General features: G+C 55.6%; 1 protein-coding gene across 3 annotated transcripts in view; it reads left to right on the forward strand.

Moving 5' to 3' along the window:
• Positions 1–425: 425 nt before the first annotated feature.
• Positions 426–20,432, forward strand: part of MEF2D (myocyte enhancer factor 2D) — a 31,116-nt gene continuing 11,109 nt past the window's right edge. The window contains exons 1-4 of one of the 3 annotated variants that reach the window (XM_054690802.1): positions 426–518; positions 17,523–17,714; positions 18,371–18,574; positions 19,901–20,038. In XM_054690802.1, the coding sequence (XP_054546777.1) occupies positions 17,661–17,714; positions 18,371–18,574; positions 19,901–20,038 (396 nt within the window). In that variant the 5' untranslated portion in view covers positions 426–518; positions 17,523–17,660. Of the gene's footprint in view, positions 519–1,105; positions 1,450–2,001; positions 2,504–17,522; positions 17,715–18,370; positions 18,575–19,900; positions 20,039–20,432 lie in introns of those variants that run through there. The other 2 variants (XM_037501224.1, XM_054690801.1) reach the window with 2 other exon arrangements.

The following is a 20,432-nucleotide window of genomic DNA, read 5'->3' on the forward strand; positions in this document are numbered from 1 at the left end:
GTGCAGTAAATCAGACCCAGACAGAAATCACAGTGTGTGAAGAACTGAGTGCCCTTCTGTTCTGCAAAGTTCTTTGTGATCTAAGTCAGATCCCATCATTTCCTCGAGCTCTAGGTAAGGTAGAAAGCAGCAGGACTTGGAGGTAATAGCGACTTTGGAGAGGAAGCCTGATGGGGCAGTTGTCCAGTAGGCATGGCACCCACACTCCTGTTGTAGGGCACAGAAAGATTCACCACACCCTGGGGCAACCAGGAATTTCTAATTTTTATTATAAATGTTTAAAGAGCTACTACTACTTTTTTTAATAGGATGCTTTTGGGCGTTTCCTGTGCTGGGGGAAATTAGGATCCCGCCCCTTTAAATTGCCCCCCTCAGCCGTAAATGCTCTGGGGCCCACGGGCACTAGGGATTAGGTCACCCAAGAACTATGAGCTGTCGCTTTAAATTGCCGGGCGGCTGCCGAACCGGGCCCTAAGAGGGGGACTGTCACAGGTAGAGGAAGCAAACGAGCTCCCCAGGTAACCGCCCCCCAGGACTTGCCCCTTTAAGTGGAGCCACGACACGCTTCTCGACGTGGGGGAGATGGACTCTCCAGCCGGTTAGCGGCTACCCTTAGTTCACCTACTTGGGCGCCCACCTCCCAAGTCCCCTGGGGCTCAGGGCGCGGGGACAGCTGTCGCGGTGGCCCGAGTGTAGGAGAGCGGGCGCGCGGCCCGCGGGGCCTCCCGGAAAAGGCCTCCTCGAGCGCATGGTGGCCGCGGCCGCAGCCGCAGCCGTCCGGCGAGCTCGCAGAGGGCACCGCCGGCGCGGGCCGCTCCCCTTACAGGCCTCTGGCTCTCGCCACCCTACTTTGCCTCGCTCAGTCCCTTCCTCCCTCCCTCCCGGCTGGCGGAGGGATCCGCGGTTCCCGGCGCTGCAGCCTAGCTTGGAGGGGCGGTGGGGTGGGGGCCGGCCCGGCCCGGCCCGGCCCGGCCCGGACGGCCCGAGGGAAGCGAGGGGCGGGGCCGCATCCCCGGTACCGCCCCTGCCTCGGCCCCGCCCCTCCGCCCCCACGGGTTCCTCCCATTGGCCCCCCGCCTGTCCGTCAGCCCCCGTTTCCCCCACCCCTCAAGCTAGGCTGAGCTGTGCCTACGTCGGCCTCGACTCCCGGGGGCTGGAGGAGTTACCTTTGGAGCCCGAAAGGAGGAAGGAAGCAAAATATCAACAACAGCCGAGGTGGCTCGGGCACTCGGCCCCGGTCTCTCGCCTGCCCGCTGCCCGCCTGCCTACCTCCGCGCCCGGGACGGGGGCCCAGGCCCCCAGGCGCCGCCCAGGGCCCGCGCGGACGCCGGCCTCATTTATTATTCCCCGCGCCGGGAGCTGCGGCTTCCCGGTGTTGAAGATCTCCCGGAGTAGGGGCGAGGGCTCCCCCTCCCAGTCGTGACATCCCCCCTTTCCCCAGCGTGGCCGGTGAGTAGAGAAAAATAAAGCGCCTGCCGCTTTAAGAGGCCCCCTCCCCCACCCCGTCCTGGGTTGGGGTGGAGGGTGGTCTAGACCGTCCCCCTGAGGGGTGGGATGGGGTGGCCTCCTGGCTGGGAGGAACTCGCGGAGCGGGCTGTTTTCGCGTGGCGCTGGTGGGAGGTTGCATGGGGGACTGTTTGTGTTAGGGAGTGTGCTGTGGGGGCAAGTGGAGTGGGCTGTAATTCTCTAGGGTGTTGGGGTCAGGGTGGGGACCGCGGCTTGGGGACGCGCCCGATTGTTGGTGTCCAGGGGTTACGGCAGCCTCCGAGTGATCTGGGAAGGGGCGCCATCCTCAGAGGGGGTCTCCGGTGACAGCCGGGAGCGACTGACATTTTAACAGCCGGCCCTCCCTCCCTCTCCCTCCTCGCGCCGCCTGTTCCCTCCTCCTTGGCCCGAAATGGTGCAGAAGGGGGCCTGGGAGGGCGGCGGGAGGGTGGGGAGCCGCAGCTGTTTGGGAAGCGGGGGAGGGAGGGGGGATGTTGTTCAGATGACACCGGGGTGGTGGGTTGGGGTGTGTGAGTGTGTGTATGTCCGGGGCCCGGGTTTGCCGGGTGCCTGTGGAGTTGGGACGTGGAGTCACCACGGAGGTGGGCACCCAGGACCCTCCCTTGGGACCTCCTAACCCGCTTCCAAGTCCCCTGAACTGGTTCGTCAGCAGCTCCAACTGGAGAACCCCTGGCCAGAAGTTTGCAGCTGTTCAACATCTGGGCAAGAGCTCACCAATTCCTCTCTCCACCTATGCAGGCTGAACTGGGTTAGCAGTGGGGGGTCTAGGGAGTGTGTGGGGTCAGCGGGCTTGGAGGAGAAAGAACCGAAGACACTTAAGATGCGTTCTTTTGCCCCAGTGCCAGTCCCTTTCCTGTCAGGTTTGGGTCTTAAAGAGATGGAGAAAGGGGTTGCCAACCTCTAGTGATTCAAGCTGATGCCTCTTGAGCTCTGTCCCCCAAGAAAGGAGGTCTCCTGGATATGGGCACTCCTGGAGCCAACAACTAGGTTATCTCAGGTTTGTCTTTCTCAGTGGGAGGCTTTCTGCCTCCCTTTTAGCGGTGTATTGTTGGTGGTTGGGGGAGGGCTTTGTCCCCCTTCTCTGTGCCCAGGCAAGGTCTGGTTTCTTTGGTTTGGGGAGAGGGTGGCAGGGGGGCCCTCCCCCAACCCCCCCCTCCATGGGTCTCCTGTGCAATTCAGGGGCCATCCCAGACTATGGGAAGTTTGCCGTCTGGGGCAGTGACCTTGGGCTGCTCTGGCCTGGAGATAGGGGAGCCCTGGCGAGTAGGAGATTGGGTGTTTTGAAGTTAGGAAGCTGTCCACCTCCCCCTCCCCTCCAAACCCCCATCAGGGGAAGTCTTACTAGCCAAAGGAGAACACAGAAAAAGGCACATGTCAGTGTTCACAGATGTCCACCCGCCTGTGGCTGCCGGGTCACACCCGCCCCAGGACTTAGCCTGGCTGTCCCAGCTCCCACGGCCTGCCTGGGAATGAATTTCCTTCCTGTGGTTTCCCAGTGTGTTGGGCAGGAGATGGGGGTGGGGTGGGATCTGTGTGAGGGGTGGTTGAAGACCCGTTTGTGTGGGGTGGTTAGGGGGGTACCCAGGATCTTATATGTAGCTCTTTCCCTACTGGTCCCAGCACAGTCATTTGGATCCGACTATATTCTCTTTGTTGTAACTCCCTTCCCCCCAGGACACAACCCATGTATGTATATGTGAGCATGTACATGCACAGTTGTAAGGGGAGGTCCTCTGATTTCTCTGGGGAAAGAAGGATCTTTTATACACTCCTTCAGAGACAGAGAGGTTGAGCTTTTTACCTGAAAGCACACAGCAAATCTGTCTCTGAGCTTCAGTCCAACTGCTGCTCTTTCAGGCAAAGTTTTATAGTTTAGTAGGGAAAGACCATGGCAAGGAAGACACATTCTTCGCTGTTGGAGGCACTGGTTCTGGGGGAGAGGCAGGATCCAGACAGAGACCATCACAACTCAGTGTTGGGGGATGGGCATGGGAGGTTGGGCTAGAACAGCTGTCTCCTGTATCCAATGCCCGGAACAGAATGGTGGAGGACTGGAAGAATGGTGGGTGCTGCCCATTGTCCACCCCACTCTACCTGCTGGCCCTGGGCTGGAAGTGCCTGGGCTTCCTCCGTCTGCCTGCGTTGGCTCCTACCTCTTTCATAGGCTGGGAGATATGATAGTCTTTCTGGCTGTTGTTATATAATCTCTCTCCAGCAGGTTTTTTGTGTTTTTTTTTTAAATCTTCCCTGGGTCTTTCCTGGGAGGTGTGATGGGGAGAGGGTAGAAAGTAGACTGGGCGGTGGGGGTGGGGGGTGCTGGAGAACCAGTAGCAAGGATGCTGCAGTGTGACGCCTTGGCCTCTGAGGGGGGTGGGGGAGAGATGACTTTGGAGCTGACCCTCAGTTGTCACAGAGCTCCTCCCACCTTCCTCCTGTGACCCTACCTGGGAAGGTCTCTATTGTGGGCGGCTCTGTCCCTCAGGGTCCCAGAGAAGCCTGGCCCTCTGCTTATCCTGTCATCTTCCTGCTGTCTGGGGCCCCTGCCTCCCTGGCTGGCACTGGATCTGGAAGCTCAGTGCTTTCCCCTGGCCTGGTGTGGGTGGGCCCTGTATTGAATACTCTGCCACCCACTTCTGTACCTCTGTGAGGGTAAAGGGAGGCAGGGACGAATGGGTGGCACCAGCGTTTCCCTATTTGTAGTTGGAGCCAGGCGTCCCCCTTCCCTTCCCCTTTCATCCAGAGGGCGGTGGCCTCCCTGGAGAAGAGGAGTTGGTGGAGGGTGGTAGCAGAGGCCTTGACCCTCTTGGACACGGTCTAGTTGATGTTCACCTGTGTTAAAGAAGTGGGAACGAGGATCAGATGTGGGCCTGCCACCCATTCTTGAGGGTTATATTTTGGTTCTTGTGACTCTGGTGGCCGGTTCCCCCATCCCTGGAGACCATGACTGGGACTCTCCAGGTTCTCTGAAGCCAACTGGTTTGAGGTAATTATCTCCCTTTTACAGGGAAGGAGGATGGTGGAGGGACAGGAATAGCCTCAGCATCACTGTAATCGCTGGTGGCTTTTATGAGCCAGTCATGGGGCCTGATTCCTGCTAACCGTCTGTCCTTCTGTCCCAGATTGGTGACTTACTTGTGGGGGAGGGGGTAGTATTAGGTGCTAGTGGCTCTGTTTTGGAAGTTGGACACCTTGCTGTGCTGTGGTTGATGTAGCCCTGTCTGTCCACCATTACAGCAGACAGGAGAGGGCTTAGACTTCAGGAAGAACTTCCCAGTGGAGCTAGATGGGGGAGAGAGAGATGGCTCTGATTTGGCCTGGGGTAGGAGGCGATCTCAAAGCACTTTCTTCAGTGGCTCTCAGTGGCTCTGCTGAAAGGCTTTGAACTTTGGCCTAGTGGGGATAGTGCTGTTTGGCTCCTGGAATATTTATTTTCTCTTCTTTCCCCCTGCCAGGGGCTGAAAGTATTCTGAGAGGAGTTTGTCCTGGAGCTGTGAGAGGCCTATATTTCTCCCCACTCCCTTTGCCCTCTGCAGGGGGGCTCTGGCAGGTCCTGCATGTAGTGGCGCACGTGCATGAGGATGTGCAGCACATGCACATAGGTGTGGAGACGCCCACAGAGCAGCTGCTGCCCTGTGGGGTGGGGGGGGGCGGTGAGGGGTAGCAACTGGTAAAGATGATTAAAGGATTGGAGACGGGATGGGGTGGGGACTAGAGGCAAGAAAGAGAAGGGCATTCTAGAACTCTGAAGAGAGAAGGGTTGATTGGAGCAGGAGGGATCAGGGTTAGACCACAGATGGGTAGGCCTGGAGCATGGCTATGAGCTGATGAGTCCTGGCTGACTTCTATCACTGCCGCCACCCCCCACCGCCCCCCCACACCCTTGCGGGCCCCGGCTTAGCCCCCCTCTGTCTCTCATGCTGTGTCTTTAGGTAAGTCAGCTTTCCAGATGTGTAGCAGTTTCACCTAGCCTTTCGGTAATCAGAGCACCTGGGCGTTTTGGTGGTTTGTCTGTGGTCTCTGTTGCCTTCCCACTCACCCCGATGACCAAGGCTAATCTGAGGTATCAGTGTTGCATCTGAACCCTTGAGCATTTTCAGACAGCTCCTTGCCTGGGGATCCCCAAAGCCCTTTGTGTCAGACTTTTTCCTTTTCCTAAGGCTGTGGCCACCACCTCCCCTTCCTGGGAGCCTTGGCAGGGGCTGGCTGGCATGAAGCCTGGGGGATGTCAGGGAAATACATTCACTGATTCTACCCAGGACCCTGATAGCCTTTGGGAGTTGGCGGGGCAGGGGCGTGGGTTGTGGGGGAGACCGTTGGTGCCTCTGTCTGAGCTCTCTCCCTTGTGTTGCAGGCTGGGAGAGGAGGGAGCTGTGGCCTATTGCTGGCCACACCCAGGCGGGACCATATTTACTCATTTAAACTCACCCTCCCAGGAGGCTCTGGGCTCTGGGCCTGGTCACTGACCTTGGCTGGGCGCTCTGGCCGCTCCCCTGGGAGTTGGGCAGGTCAGGAAAGAATATAGAGAAGGAGCTTTTTTTTTTTTTTTTTTTTTTTACCCCAATCAAGAGAGCTTTATCCTCGGGTAATACCCCATTACTCACCCTATTTTCCAATATGAGAGACCAAATATTAAAACTTTTGAGATCCCTGGAGATGGGAGAAAGGAAACTTCCATTTGTTATGTCCCTGTGTGCCAAGCTCTGTGCTGTACATGGTCACGTATGAAGATTCCCTTACTTCTCTCCACAACTATTTATCATATTTGTGGAAACTAAGTCAGAGATTTAAGTGAATTGCCCCTGCTTTCCCAGTTGTTAAGGGCTTTTTATTTGAGGTTAAGGGAAGGATCTGGCCCGGCAGGAGGGACACTAGAGAAGGAGGAAAATGTGTTGAAGGGAAGAGCAACCCAGTAGGATTCCCTGGCACAGGGCAGGGGATTAGTGTTTGGTGGCATGTTAAGAGGAGAGCTTGCTTTGGTTTCCTGAGAAGGTGTTATCTTCTAATTGAGTGCCGTGGGGGAAAGCCCCCAAAACAGAGGTATGAAGGCAAGGACAAATGACACACCTCCTGGGCACCCTTTCAGACCCCTTTGAGCTGCCACATGAGATGGTTGAAGAGAGACTAGAGCAGGAAGACTTGAGCCACGGGAGCCCTGGGCATCTCTGAAGGCAAGAGGCTTCAGGCTCAGAAGTTAGGGAATCTGGAAGGGAAGGTGTAGCATCTCCAGGGGGAGGGAGAGCCCGCCTGCTCTCACACCTGGATGCGCCCGGAAGGCTGTGCTCAGCAGACTTCTCACCTCTGCCACTTATTCCTGGTGACCTTGGGCAAGTACCTGCCCATCTTTTATTTGGTGTCTGTCTCTAAAAGAGAGATGCCTCACCTGGGAAAGGAAGGACATTGAGTGGGAAAAGGTGCGGAACTCTGCACACGGAGGATGTCTTTCTTCCAGACATCAGCTCTAGTCCGACCCAGAACTTGACCCATTCCTGGTGGTGGGGTGGGTAGGCCATGTCCCTGATAGGGACTTGGGGTATGTTGGGGGGACTGAAGCAGCCCTGAGGGGATGTCCAGGGTTAGGACTCAGTGACCCCAGGATGGACTTAGGAGGCTGAGCCCAGCCCTGCCTTCCCTGTCCAGCTGCCTCCTTGTCTGAGAACCTACCCCCTCTACACCTTGCCCCAAGCATCTTACCAAATCCTCTGACTACCCACCCGCACCCAGCCAGCAAATACTTGGGGTTGGGAGAACAAGAAATAAATAAGAAAGAGCTCATCCTCAAACCTCAAGGGAAAACATATAGTGTGAGTGGGTGTGGGTAGAGAGAGAAGGGGTTGGTCTCTTTTCATGGCATCTTTCCACTCCAGTCGAATCAAGTAATGTGGAGGCCAGTGGATGGAACAGACGACCCAGGACCCCAGTTATTCCCTTTAAAGCACGTGTGTGTTATGTGTTTGGTAAGGAATAGTGGGTGGGGATAGGTCAGGAGAAGGACTGATTTTTGAAAGGGCTGCTGTAAGCCTTCCCGGTCTCATTTCTCTTTGACCACTGAGCTCCTCTCTTCTAGCCCCCACAGCTGCCTGCCTCTCTGCTGACTCCCCTGTGCACACCCCATAGCAAACCCGAGGGGCCTGGGCCTACTGGGTGGGGACAGGTGTCCTGGTTCAGCTGCTCCCTCTTGTCTCACCCACCTGTCAGCCCAGGGTTGGGGAGTTCATGGGGAAAGGAGAGGAGGCGCCCTAGGGCCCCCTCACCTGCTCTTGGGTGGGGCCCTGGATATGCAGTGTAGCAGAGGGAGTGAGAGCACACAGGAGGCAGGACTTCCCACTCAGAGGAAGGATAGCTCTAGATCATAAGGATGGCAGAGAAAACTTGGTAGCTGGGTTCTTGCTGGCAGAAAGCAGAGGGGTCTTTGCACGGTGTCCTCATGAAACAATGAGAAGCAGGGCATTGGTGAGGGGCTGTGAATCAAATCTGGGGACCAGCATTTGCATAGCTGTGTGCAGGTACTGCCCCCCCCCTCCCCACTACCCTTCCAGCCCCCCTCCATCTGGCTGGGCATCTTAGCCTCACCTGGCACCTTTCCTGAAAGCAGCAAGCTAATCCTGTAAGAGCTGCCTGGCTGGCCGCCTCAGCAGGCCCACGCAGCCGTACTGCCTGCCCTCCCCTGCCAGGGGCTTAGAGGACTGTCCTTCCAGGCAGGAGGAGACCAGCCCTGATCGGCCCCTTTAAATCCTCAGTGGCTTCCGCAGGTCATGATGTCTCTAGGAGGATTTGCTTTCCTGATTGGATTGACCTGTTTTAGGCCCCTGTCTGTAATTGTAGGTGGTCACCTCACATTCTGATCCTCTACCTTCTCTGCCATCAGGATTTTGCATTCCAGTGTCCAGTCTGATGACCCGGGCCCCCTTCCCTCTCACCTTGCCCCTACATCCCAACAGTGAGGGCCTGGACCCCTTCGTCTCCTTCAGCCAGATCAGCCCGGCTCTGTGCTGTGGATGGGAAGAAAGGATCTTGCTATTTTAAACAAAGGGGCGAATCACTGCCCTGGAAGAGTGTGCCCTTTGAGACTGACTGCTGCCTGCTTTGCTTTACTTTTTCCTCTTTAACCAGCTCTTCCCTTGACCACGGGCCCACACTCCATAGTTCCCCCATCTCCTCATTTCCTTGGCGAGTCCCTCCCCTGGTCTAACCATCAGTCTACCCGTTACACTGACAGGCAGCCCAGACCCAGCACAGCTCACCCCAACGGCTCTCAAGATGACCCGCCCCCAAAGCCCCAGCTGCCACTTTCACTTCTGTCTCTTGAGACCCCAGAGGGAAGTTGGGTGGGGAGGTGGAAGGTGACACACTAACCGTCCCAACCGCCCCCACCTCTCCTCAGCCAAGGCTTTGGGTGGTCAGGGGTCCCTGTCCACCACTCTTCTAGATGACTAAAGTGAGATTAGCTTACAGTGGTTAGGTAGCAAGGACTTTTGGGAGAAGAGACTGCTGCTTGGCCTCATTGTGCTGGAGGGGATGGCTGAACCCTCGGTACTATAACTGGGCAAACAGAGGTCAGGTTGACTTTTTCAAGGTGGCTGGGGGACTGGTTGTCTTTCAGCACCCACTGGCTAGAGTGTCATATCCAGACCTTCACACCCTCCCAACATGCCCATGAGTGGTTCACTGACTTCTAGTAGCACGTTTCAGCCCCACTCATCCAAAGACTGGGAAGTCCTTACTGTAGTCTTGCACCTGTCTTACCTGCTCTTGGGAGTAAGTTTGAGAAATGGGAATAGAGGCAGAAATAACGGACAATCCACAGTTATCCAGTGATGCCCAGACATTGGCACTAAGGAAGGGAACAGGGTTTTTTCCTGGGGAGCCCCCTGGCATTCGCAAAACCTTTACACTTCACCCCATAATTTTATCAACTTCCTCTAGCTGCAGTCCTTTCTTTTTCTTAATTATGTTGTGTCCCTCCCCACCCCCTCGCCTTGGATGGGGATCTGGACAAGAGTGAAGGATTCAGCTTTGGTGCCAGTGGGGATATTGGTTAATTCAGAGTGCTTTCTATAGGAGGGAGATGGGACTGGAGGCCTGAGGTGTCAGAAACTCTACCAAAGTTTCCTAAATACCTAGGGATGCAGGGTGGGGGTGACCCAGGTTCTGGAATAGGAAGTTGAGCCTGCTGGAATAAGGTCAGAGACTATGCAAATCCCCATGTAAATAAGCGGTAGTGAGTTATTACTGATCAGCCTGCTGGGGTGGTGTATGAAGCAAGACTCAGGCTTGAGATCCAGAACTGGCCCCACTAATGACCATGACAGTGACCTTGGGCTTGTCACTACTCAGTAAACAGAAGCAGGAGGCTCCCAGCCCTGGGTCTGATAGGCATTCCAGGAGAGGAGGGGATTGGGACAGCTGAATCTGTGCCACTCTGGTCTTTTGTGCCCCACCTGGCATATGTCGTTGCTGATCATGTACCTCTGTCAGTCCTTGCCCATCTGTTGTGGGATTCCTGAAGAGAGAACCTCCATCTTCATCAGCCCCATCCCCACTCTCTTGTGGCCTCCACATGTCCTTTCCCTCCTAAGTTGGAGGACAGTGGATTCCCCCACATGGGTAGGCCTGTCATCTTGTCTGTCACCTCTCCACAGTATTACCCAGTCCTGACTTCCTTTTGGGCCTGTGTAGAGAACACAGGGATGGAATGTCCAAGCTGGAAGAGCACTTGGGTGCCAGTTCACTTCACCTACCCATTGTCCTGACCAGTGCAGTGAAGCCTCTGGGGCCAGTGACTTACTCAAGGCCACGTGATGACTTCGGACCAGAGCAGGGACTAAAACCCTGACCTCAAGAACCCCTGCCCAGAGCCCCCATATCTGACTGGACTATTCGTTGTGCTGCCTTAGCCCCTCCTTTTCTACTAGGACTCCATGTCTTGGTATCTGAAGCTTCTTCCTGAGATCAGGCTGGGTAGCTTCAGGAACTTGCTGGGACCTGGTGGGGGTGGGGGGACGGTCCCTAGGAGCCAGCCCAGAGGTCACTGGGGAAGACTAGAGCTGGGGTAGGAGGTGCTAGAGCCTGGGGGGAGGGGTGAAGGGGGATGTTGCTGCTTCAGTAGGGAGCTACACAGCCTTACAGCTGCTACAGGAAGGATGAGAGCTAGACTACAGGAAGGACGGATAGGCAGGGTGGGGAAGCAGTGGAGGAGGCTCAGGAGACAGACCCTCATTAGAGAGGCATCTCCCGGGCAGAGAATGGGTGACCCCATCCCAGGAGATTTGCCAGGGAGAAGAGGGTGGGAAGCTAGGGTGGGGCTTGGGAGAGTTGTCCCAGAGGGAAGCTGGAGGGAGGGTTCCCAGCCCTGCTCCCGGCACTGGGCGCTCCTCTCCACAAGTACATTCCTGTCCCCTAAGCTGAGCCTGTAGTACCCTCCTCCACTTGCATTCCTAGGGCACTGGGGACCTGAGACCACCCCTACCCCAGGTCCAGCTTTTCTGAACTCATCCTTTCCTCCCTCCCCCCCACCCCCCACTAGCCTGCCAGCCCGCCCCCAGGTCCCTTGTCGGTAAGTTAAAATTAGCTCAGTGCCCAAGCTAAAAATAGCCCCTGCCCAACCCTGAGGCTGCTGGGCTGGGGGAGGGGAGTCCCGAGGGAGGGAAGATGGTGGGAACCAGGGGTTTTGGTAGTGAGCCTGCCAAGCAGAACTTTGAAGGGAGGAGGATGGGGATGGGGCCTGCCTGCGCCTTTGAGAGCAGACCCTAGAAGAACTCTGGGATGAATGAAAAGAGACTGATATGTGGGACTGAACCAGGCAGTGGAAAGGGCACAGAATAAATGATGCCAGGAAGCGTGGGGTAAGGTGGGGGAGAGGGGCAGTGTGTGGGCACCCAAACTGCCCTTGCTCAAAAGTCAGAGGGCTAGTGTTCCCCATTTCAGGGCTAATGTATTTGTAAAGGAAGGGCACTCTGAGCATACCCCAGGGACTGAGCCCTGGGCCCTCTGGCCTGGGCCCCATCTCTTGGTGTTTGGAGCAGTCACTGAGTTCACCTTCCCACCCACCTTCCACAGCTCCTTAGCATGTGTCTCTGCTTAAAGGAAAGAGGTCCCAGGGCTGCAATTTAGAGAGAGTGACTAGGAAGGTTGACATACCTGGGGTGGAATGGGAACGGAGGCTGCATCCAGGGAATTGAGTGGGCACCCTGGGCCTTGTGTTCACCTCTGCCCACTCTCAGCGCCTACTGGCCTACCTGCCTTCATGGCTGAGCATAGCCCAGAGCTTGAAGAGATGCTACAGCCCTGTGGGCCCCTTTACCCTCACCCCCAACCCTCACCCTGAAACTACAAGTTTTCAGAGGGCAGGGAATGGTGTCTTGTGAAGTTGTACCCATATGCCCACCCTGGCACTGGGGTCCTGCTGGCTTGTTGAACCTCTCTCTGTGCTCCCTGCTTTCCTCTGAATCTTTGTCCCTTGTGCCTTGCCTCTCCCTCTCTCCTCTTGCCCTCTCCTTGTCTCTCTGCTTCTGGCCCATACTCTGCTTTCCTCTTGGCCTCTCTGTCTCTTTTTCTCTGTCTCCTTTCCTGTCTGTGTGTCTGTCCCCCTCTACCACCCCCCTCTGTGTCTGCCTCACCCACGCCTCCTCCCTTGTTAGTGAGCAGTCTGCTGAGGCCGCCTGACTGTGGGGGTGACAGGTGGATTGGATTGTCACCCCCTCCCCCAGCGCCTGCTGCTTATTTCATGCCCTGCAGCCCAGCCACAGGGAAGGGGCGGGAGGAGGGATGACAGCTGTCTCCAGCGCCTCCTGCCTTCCCCTTCAGTCCACAGCCTGCAGCCCTGAGCAGCCTGGGAGGGAGGGTTGAAGGGCTTGCTTAATGAGAGCTGCCATTCTCAGCATGTGCCAGAGCGGGTTCAAAGCCCTTTGCTTTGTGATGGGGGGCTGCTCACTCAGCCTCTCTGGGCATCTGCTCCATTTTGACCTGCGTTGGTATAGCAGCTCTGGGAGCAGGTGCCCAGCTGTACTTCTGCGCCTGCAGGCTGCTGGGCCAGGGTGGATCTGGGTAGGAGGGTGTGGGGATGGACGCCATCAGAAAGTGCTTCTCCTGCAGCTCCCCAGAAAGGGCAGCTCTGCTGCAACTGCTGCTCCAGGAACTGGCCCTGACCGCTCCCCACTCCCCTCAATGGCTCCAGGCCACCCTCACACAGGAACTGAGATAACATCATTCTGAAACCCGAGAATGGTTTGAATATTGCTCAGGTACCAAGAGGTGTTACATGGAGGTCGGTCTGGCCCTGTTTCTTCTCCAGTGCCCCCTCCAAACCAAGACCCCCTTTAGGATACCCTTTGCATATTATTTGCACTCATTTGCATATAAATACATCCTGTAGTTTCCTATTGGATATGTAGCCCAGCTTGGAAATGGGCTGTCCTTCGGTCCTGGATACCCCCACCATTATTAGTCCCCTCAGCCCCTCTTCCTGCCCTGTGTCCTCTTTGCTCTCCCTGCAGTAGCTCTTCTTCACAGATGGTGGGTTTGCACTTGCCTCCCTGAGGTTTGGCCCAGCTTTCTCACTCTGTCTCCTTGGGGAGGGGAAACCCTACCTCTGCCCGCCCTCATTCCCCACTCCTATCCCCACCCCCAGGAGGTCCTCCCTGCCCAACCCTGCCTTGCCAGCACTTCCCCAAGTATGAATCATAAGCTGAGGCAGCCAGAGCCTTCGAGGGGGTACTTCTGGTGACACAGATGCTGCCAGTCCAGAGAGTCATAGCTGTGGCCTGAGGTCAGGATTGAGCGAGTCCTAGGGCCATCAGAGCTGGAAGGCCATCCATGCTAACTAACCCTCTGTCTCTAGGCAGCCCCAGCCTTCCCAAACCCTGAGCTCTAGAAGCAGCCAGAGCCAGGTCATCTGGGAGGGCTTCCTAGAGGAGGTGCAGACTGGAAGGAAGAAGAATGGGGCCAGGTCAAATCAGGGGGGAAAAGCTCACATCTGGAGAACAGATGCCCAGGCCTCTGGCTCCTGGCAGTTGGTTAGATAATTAGGCAGAGGGCTAATTAAGGAGGCCCAGGTGTTCATTACAATCTCCATAACTGGGCAAGAGGGAGGCTTGGACAAAATAGGCCTCCATTTCTTTCTAGGGTCAGTTTTAGGGTCCTTTGTGCACACCCAAGCCCTGGCTACTACTCCTTCCAAAGTAACGACTGTGTTCATGTTCTTGCCCCCAGGGTTTTCAAAGATACTGCAACAATGTGGAATGGATAGCAGAGGGGATAGAGAGGAGTGCATCTGGAGCTTGCTTTGTGAGAGGGTGCCCAGGTTAAATGGAGGAAGGACTGGGGCAGTTGGCTTTGAGGTGGGAGCAGCATTGGTGAAGGGACTCTGAGAACATGGAGCTATAAAAAGTGCTCAGGGTTACTCAGGCTGGGATGGAGTAGGGGTGGGGGGCTAGATGGGCCTGGCCTTTTTACCCCTGACTTCCCTTTGTCAGAGGATGCTCAGTGGGTCTCTGTGGTTTCCCTGCCTTCTCAGCCCTGCTCTCTCTTGCATCCCAGCTCCCCCAGCATGAGGCGGGGGTGGGGGGGGGCGGTGTAGGAGATCAGCCAGGGAGCTGGTTGCCAGGCGACAGTTGCCTAAGCAACCCCATCCTCTCCATCTCCATGTGCTCATGGCTGCTCCTTAGAAGACTTTCGAGTCTCACCCTCTGCACCAGCCAACCCAAGGGTGGGCGAGTTGAGGAGAAGCAGGAGTGGTTGGAGGGAAGGTGGTGTCTGGAGGGACAAGATTCAGGGGTAGCCAGGAGAGCAAGTTTCTCTATCCACAGAGGTTAGAGTGGGAGGAGCTGGTCCTGGAGCAGGACTGATGGAAGTTAGATTTAAGGAAGACTTCTCACGGGGTCACAGCAATGAAACAGTTCTTTCTATCTTTCAACAGACGTTTCCTGAGGCCACCTTACAGGGGATAGACAAGTGGAAAAGACAGATGTGTTTCCTACTCTCAGGAAACTTCAGTCTTATAGCAGAACCAGGCATTAAATAGAAGCGCAGAATTATAATTTAAAATTGTGTTAAGTGCTAGAAAGAAAAGGATACCCTGAGAGCAAATGTTGAGGCAACCAAAGGAATGAGGTTAGATGGCAGGAGTGACAGTACTGAGGGTCCTGCAAGCAGAGAGGTGCTCTCCCTGATGGAGGAGCGCTGACCATGAGCTGACAGAGGTCACATCTTGGCTAGAATTTGCTTATGCTCAAGGTGGGAGAGGATACAGTAAAATGGTGGGGGTGGGGCAGAAGGTAGCCAGAGGAGTGGTATAGGGGATGCATTTACAAAGCTCTTTTCTTGGCTATCCCCCACCCCCATGCCCCTAGTTGTGTCTTTCCCACCTTCCCTGCAGCTCTAGAAAATCCATCCTCCCTGGTGGCCTAGAAGTTAAGTCAGCCTCAGCGCTATCACTGCCAAGGCCTGAGTTTGATCCCCTTCCAGGGAGCTGACCCACATGGCACAGCAGACCTCTCCTGTCTCCCCCGCTGCTCCCCTCAGCAGTGTATTTCGGTCATTCCACCTGTTCTGCTCCCCACTCTGTCTCTAGTGAATCCTCTCACCCACCTGTGCCTCTGACCTACACCCCAGTTCTTGTATGCATAAATAAATAAATACAGAAATAAATAGAAATAAAATACAGCCATTGAATTGTACTGGGAAGCAAAGCAAACTAGAGCCTTTGCAGTGGGGGGTTGGCAGATTGGGGTCACAGACAAGGAATGGAGAGTCTGCTGGGCCTCTTGGAGATGATTGGGCTGGTGTTGGTGTTGCCCTAGGGTTTGTTTGTGAGTGGGGACGGTTGGAGGCTTGGGCACTTGGAGCATCTTTGTCTTTGAGGAAGAGGGGATCAGGGGTGGGGATCCTCTCTAGAAAGGGAGGGGGGTGGAACTGCATTGTTATCTGAAGATATATGGACAGAGCAGAAGCTCCTTCTAGTCCTGGTATTAGGAAAGGTGAGGAGGGGTCCTGACTCCTCCCAAGTCCATAGACTCCCCTGCCTTCTCTCCGTCTTTCCCAGGGCCACAACGCCAAGATTGAACTTGAGCATCTACTGTGGTACCCTGGGGGCCATGAATGCGTGGAACTAGAAAGGCTCCAGGAATGCAAACACTGGTGGAGGGAGCTATTGGAAATGGGGGCTAGAGAAGGGCTTCATAGTTACAGTTACATAGAGACAGTTATCTGTCATCCAACACCCCAATGATACCTCTGCCCAGGTTGGCGAGGGGAAGGTGAGCATTCACTTTCCTGTGCTCTGCAGTGGCATCTCAGGCAAGGGCTCTGTAGAAGGGGAATCCTGGAAGGGGAGGGCCAGACTTCTTGGTCCAAGCTTCCCCCAGGACCCAGTTGCAGCAGCTTTAGAAAGCCTAGGCCCCATGCTCACTGCCCTCCCCACCATCTCTCAGAAGGCTGCACCTCTGATTCTCCGGGTATCCCATAGCTGGAAGGGCCCGGGGTCATCTGATGCCTCTGTTCCATCCTAGGCCCTTCCATTCACCCACACCCACCTAGCCTGTTTGGGTACTGCCCACCCCTGAGAACATGTACCTCTTCTGGCTCAGGCTGGACTCTGATCCTCATATGCCCTTCCCATCCCACAGTGCCTTGGGGGCTGTGTAGTGCCGAAGCTCTTTCTCATCCAGGCTCTCTGGACTTGGAGCTCTTCAGCAGGCGGGCTGTTGTTGGTTTGGAGGTATACTTAGATGGGGATCCCTTCACTGGCGGCTGCATCCCCTGGGCAGCCAGCAGCCTCCTTTGTCCTTGTGGTAGGCTCTGGATTTTCTCTGTGTGCTTCGAGGTGAACAGGGTTGGGAGGCACCTAAGCTCGGGCTCTGCCCTTACTCCTTTAGAGCAGGAGTCAGCAAATTCTGAAATGGAGCCAAGACCTCACCATGCCTGTTAGTATCAATTTCATGTTGTAGAGCACAGCCTCACTATTCTTTTGTGTTGTCTACAGCTACTTCATGCTATAATGGCAGAGCCCAGTAGTTGCAACAGAGACAATGTGGCTTGCAGAGTCTGAAATATTTATCATTTGGTCCTTCTAACAAAAGTGTTTGGCCATGTCCCACTGAGTAAAATGGATTGGTATAGAAGATCCCTGGTTGAAGGGAAGTAGGGGTTCTGCAGCCCCAGCACTACTCTGGGACTCTGGGATTCCATGAGAGGGGTGTGAGGACCTCCGCTCCAGATCTCTCCTCTATATTCTTTTTTTTTTTTTTTTTAATAGAGGCATGTTTTATTTATTTATTTGTTTGTTTGTTTATACATGCACTGGGTACAGTCAGAAGCGCGGGAGGGTGAGAGAATTCACCAGAGCCAGAGCAGGGAGCAGAGCAGGCAGAAGGACTGAAGTACACTGCTGAGGGGAGCAGCGGGCGGCAGGAGAGGTCTGCGCGCCATGTGGGACCCTCCTCCTGTGGCCGGGGAGCAGCCGGGGATGGAACCGGTGCCGCAGAGGCCGCGGGCAGCTTTGCAACCCAGCGCTCTACCGCTGCACCACCGGGGAGGCCCTCTCCTCTATATTCTTAAGCCAGGGGCACAGAGAGTGTCCCGTCCTGCCACCAGGAACACTGTGTGAGCCAATTCACGGACTCAGCAGGTCTTCACTGTCACAGTCTCCCACCAGACCCCAGAATGGGACCTAGGGGCAGCTGGCAGCCCAGGGGTCTTCTCTGGTTGGGCTCTGAGGAGAAGGGGAATGGGCATTCTCTAAGTCCCAGACCCTTAGAAGCTGGGAGCTCTCCAGACCATCTGACCTGGAACCTGAGGGTGTAGAGAGACCCTGTCCCAGAGTCCTAGTCCCCCAGCATGACTTCCAGCCTGTGCCTGCCTGTTGCCTGCCATTGTCTCTGGTCATTAACCTCTCCTCACTTTGAGGATGGGATTAGATGCTGCTACTGACCTTTGGGGGTATTGTGAGCCTGACCTGTGTGCCCTGGGAGTGGGACTGAGGAGGGCCAGGGCCGATAGTTCTTTTGTACCCCTTCCCTCAGGAGGCTGTGCAGAGGTTGTCCTGCAGACCATGAACTGAGTGCTGGTGCCAGACCGTTCATGAGCACAGCGTAAGGTGTGCCGAGACTGCCACCCAGCGACCCCCTCCCTTCCCTTGCACTGAGGATTCCCCAGAGAAGATGGGGAGGAAAAAGATTCAGATCCAGCGAATCACTGATGAGCGGAACCGACAGGTCAGGAGGGCCTAGAGCTGGAAAGTGGGGGGCAGGAGGCTAACCTCTCTCTAGAAAATCCATCCTCCCTGGTGGCCTAGGAGTTAAGTCTCAGCCTCAGCACTATCACTGCCAAGGCCTGAATTCGATCCCCTTCCAGGGAGCTGACCCACATAGTGCAGCAGACCTTCTCACCACTCCAGAAGGGTTTCCAGAAGAAGGGGGCTCTAGGAGATGCCGTGAAAGGGGAAGGGATCCTCACCTACCTGCAGCTCCCAGAACTTCCAGCCTAGTCTACTGAGACAACCAGATGGACCTGTGCCCCAACCTAGAGCAAGCCTCAGGCCACGCCCAGGCACTCCCTTTCCCAAGAGAATTCTTGTCTTCCTACCTCAGGGCGAGCCCTTCTGTTCTCCTTCCTTGACCTCTGTATAGCCCCCAGCACAGAGATGTGGAGCTGTCCCTCTGACTCCTCTACCGCAGAGAAATGTCTCTTGGCCATGTGCGGTAGAGAGGTGTTCGCCTCTCCTTTCCCACACTGGGGGCCCCTGTAAACAGGGCAGTCACCTTGGGAATAGGAGCTCCTGAGGGAGGGACTGTGTCCAGCTGCCTGTCAACTGGACCTCCTGCGGAAGCCTGATAGAGCCGGATTTGGCCTCTCACCTGCCCACTTGCAGGTGACGTTCACCAAGCGGAAGTTCGGACTGATGAAGAAGGCCTACGAGCTGAGCGTGCTGTGTGACTGTGAGATCGCACTCATCATCTTCAACCACTCCAACAAGCTGTTCCAGTATGCCAGCACCGACATGGACAAGGTGCTGCTCAAGTACACCGAGTACAACGAACCGCATGAGAGCCGGACCAACGCCGACATCATCGAGGTGGGCCGTGCGCACGTGTGTGTACACCTGCCCACTAGCCCCTCACCTGTGCACACGCAGAAACCCACATCCTCTCACACAGCCCTGGCTGGAGGTGGAAGGAGGGCAGTGAGGTAGCTCTCGCGCGGGCCTGCCCATTCTGCTTTCTGAGTCTGTCTTCATGTCTGCCGGGCCCAACAGACATCTCACTGCTCGTCTCTCAGATTCTTTCTGTGCTCCCTTTGGTTTGTCTTGCACTGGTCCCTTTTCTTTCTTTGCCCCTTCTTTGTTCCCATTTCTGTCACGATGTCTCTGTCCCTTTGTGGGTTCCTGTGATTCTGTTTTCTCTTTCAAAGAGCCCAGACATGGTAAACTGCTACAGGACATGGCTTAGGACTCGAGCTCTGGCCTTTACTGGCCACATGGCCTTCGGCTGGTGGTGCAGCCTATTTAAGCTTTGGTGCCCACCTTTGTGAAGGGGGGCCAAGGACTGCTTTGAAGAATGTTGTGTGATTTGATTAAGATATCCTGATTCCCACTTCTTAAGACATGGTGTTTGTGCCTTGGGGCACAAAACGTGTGCTTATGAAGGGGGTGTGGGAAGCCACATCCCATCTCCCTTCTTGAAGTGAGACTTTAACTCAAAAATCTGGAATAAATTCTTTTATTTTTGTATTAGAGAAAACAGATTTACTCTAGACTAGAATATAAAATTTGCATTTATTTTAAAGACCAAACAAGCATCTGTGAGGATATTTTGAGTACAGAGTAGGCAGCTTTGGGGTCTAGCCCAGACCCACCAGGTGTATCCCTACTTTGTTCAGATCACCGCAGTGGACAGGTGTGGGAAAAGTTGACCTCTGGGCAAAGATAGTATGGGGCGGTTCGCAGTAGCAACTCAGCAAATGCAGAGAAATGCTGTGTGCCTTTCCCTCCCTAACCCCCCCCCCCATCTCTGTTTCTCTTTCTCCTCTTGTCTAAGCTGACCCCAGGGATTGAGCTGGGCAAAGCCAGGCATGACCACCTTCCCCTGGGGAATACCTGATGCACCAGCTCCTCAGCCTATTGCCCAGAAGCTCCCACCCCTTCTGTTGTCTTGGAAGCACCCATCTCTGCTTTACATTTTCCCGGTTAGGCCTACTTTCCCTGAGCCCCCCACCCCCATGGTGATGTCTCTCCAAGGAGCCATTTCTTCACACACAACCTCCACTCCAGAGGGGAGGGTGACAGTGAGGGAGGGACTGGGGAAAGTGTGGGGGTCTTAGGGAAGGGCTAAAAGGAACTCCTGAGGTAGATGGGGGAGGATCCTCATCCCTGCTGATGGTGGTGGTGGTGGTGCGGTTACAGACCCTGAGGAAGAAGGGCTTCAACGGCTGCGACAGCCCGGAGCCTGACGGGGAGGACTCGCTGGAGCAGAGCCCCCTGCTGGAGGACAAGTACCGGCGCGCCAGCGAGGAGCTGGACGGGCTCTTCCGGCGCTATGGGGTGAGCCCCACTCACTCTCTCTCTGTCGGCCCCTTCCGGCCCCTCCCCCAGGCGCTGCACAAGAAGCACAGGGAATGTGAGAGCCCTGAGGTGGACGAGGTGTTTGCCCTGACCCCCCAGACGGAGGAGAAATATAAAAAGATAGACGAGGAGTTTGATAAAATGATGCAGAGTTATAGACTGGCCGTGAGTAGTCGCATGGAGGAAAGCCTCCCTGTGGTGCATGGTGTGGCTTCGCGCCCTGCCCGGCCCTGATGGATGTTCTGCTCGGAGCCATGCTGGGGCTTTGGTGATCACTCAGGAACCTCTGACCTTGGTTGTGATAAACCTGGGACCCTTGCTGAGACTCATCTTGTATGGAGTATAACCAGGAGAGGCTTGGAATGTCCCTCTA

The sequence above is a fragment of the Talpa occidentalis genome, unplaced genomic scaffold (assembly GCF_014898055.3).
Source record: "Talpa occidentalis isolate TD23 unplaced genomic scaffold, MPIMG_talOcc4v2.1 talOcc4.9, whole genome shotgun sequence".
Lineage (NCBI taxonomy): Eukaryota > Metazoa > Chordata > Mammalia > Eulipotyphla > Talpidae > Talpa > Talpa occidentalis.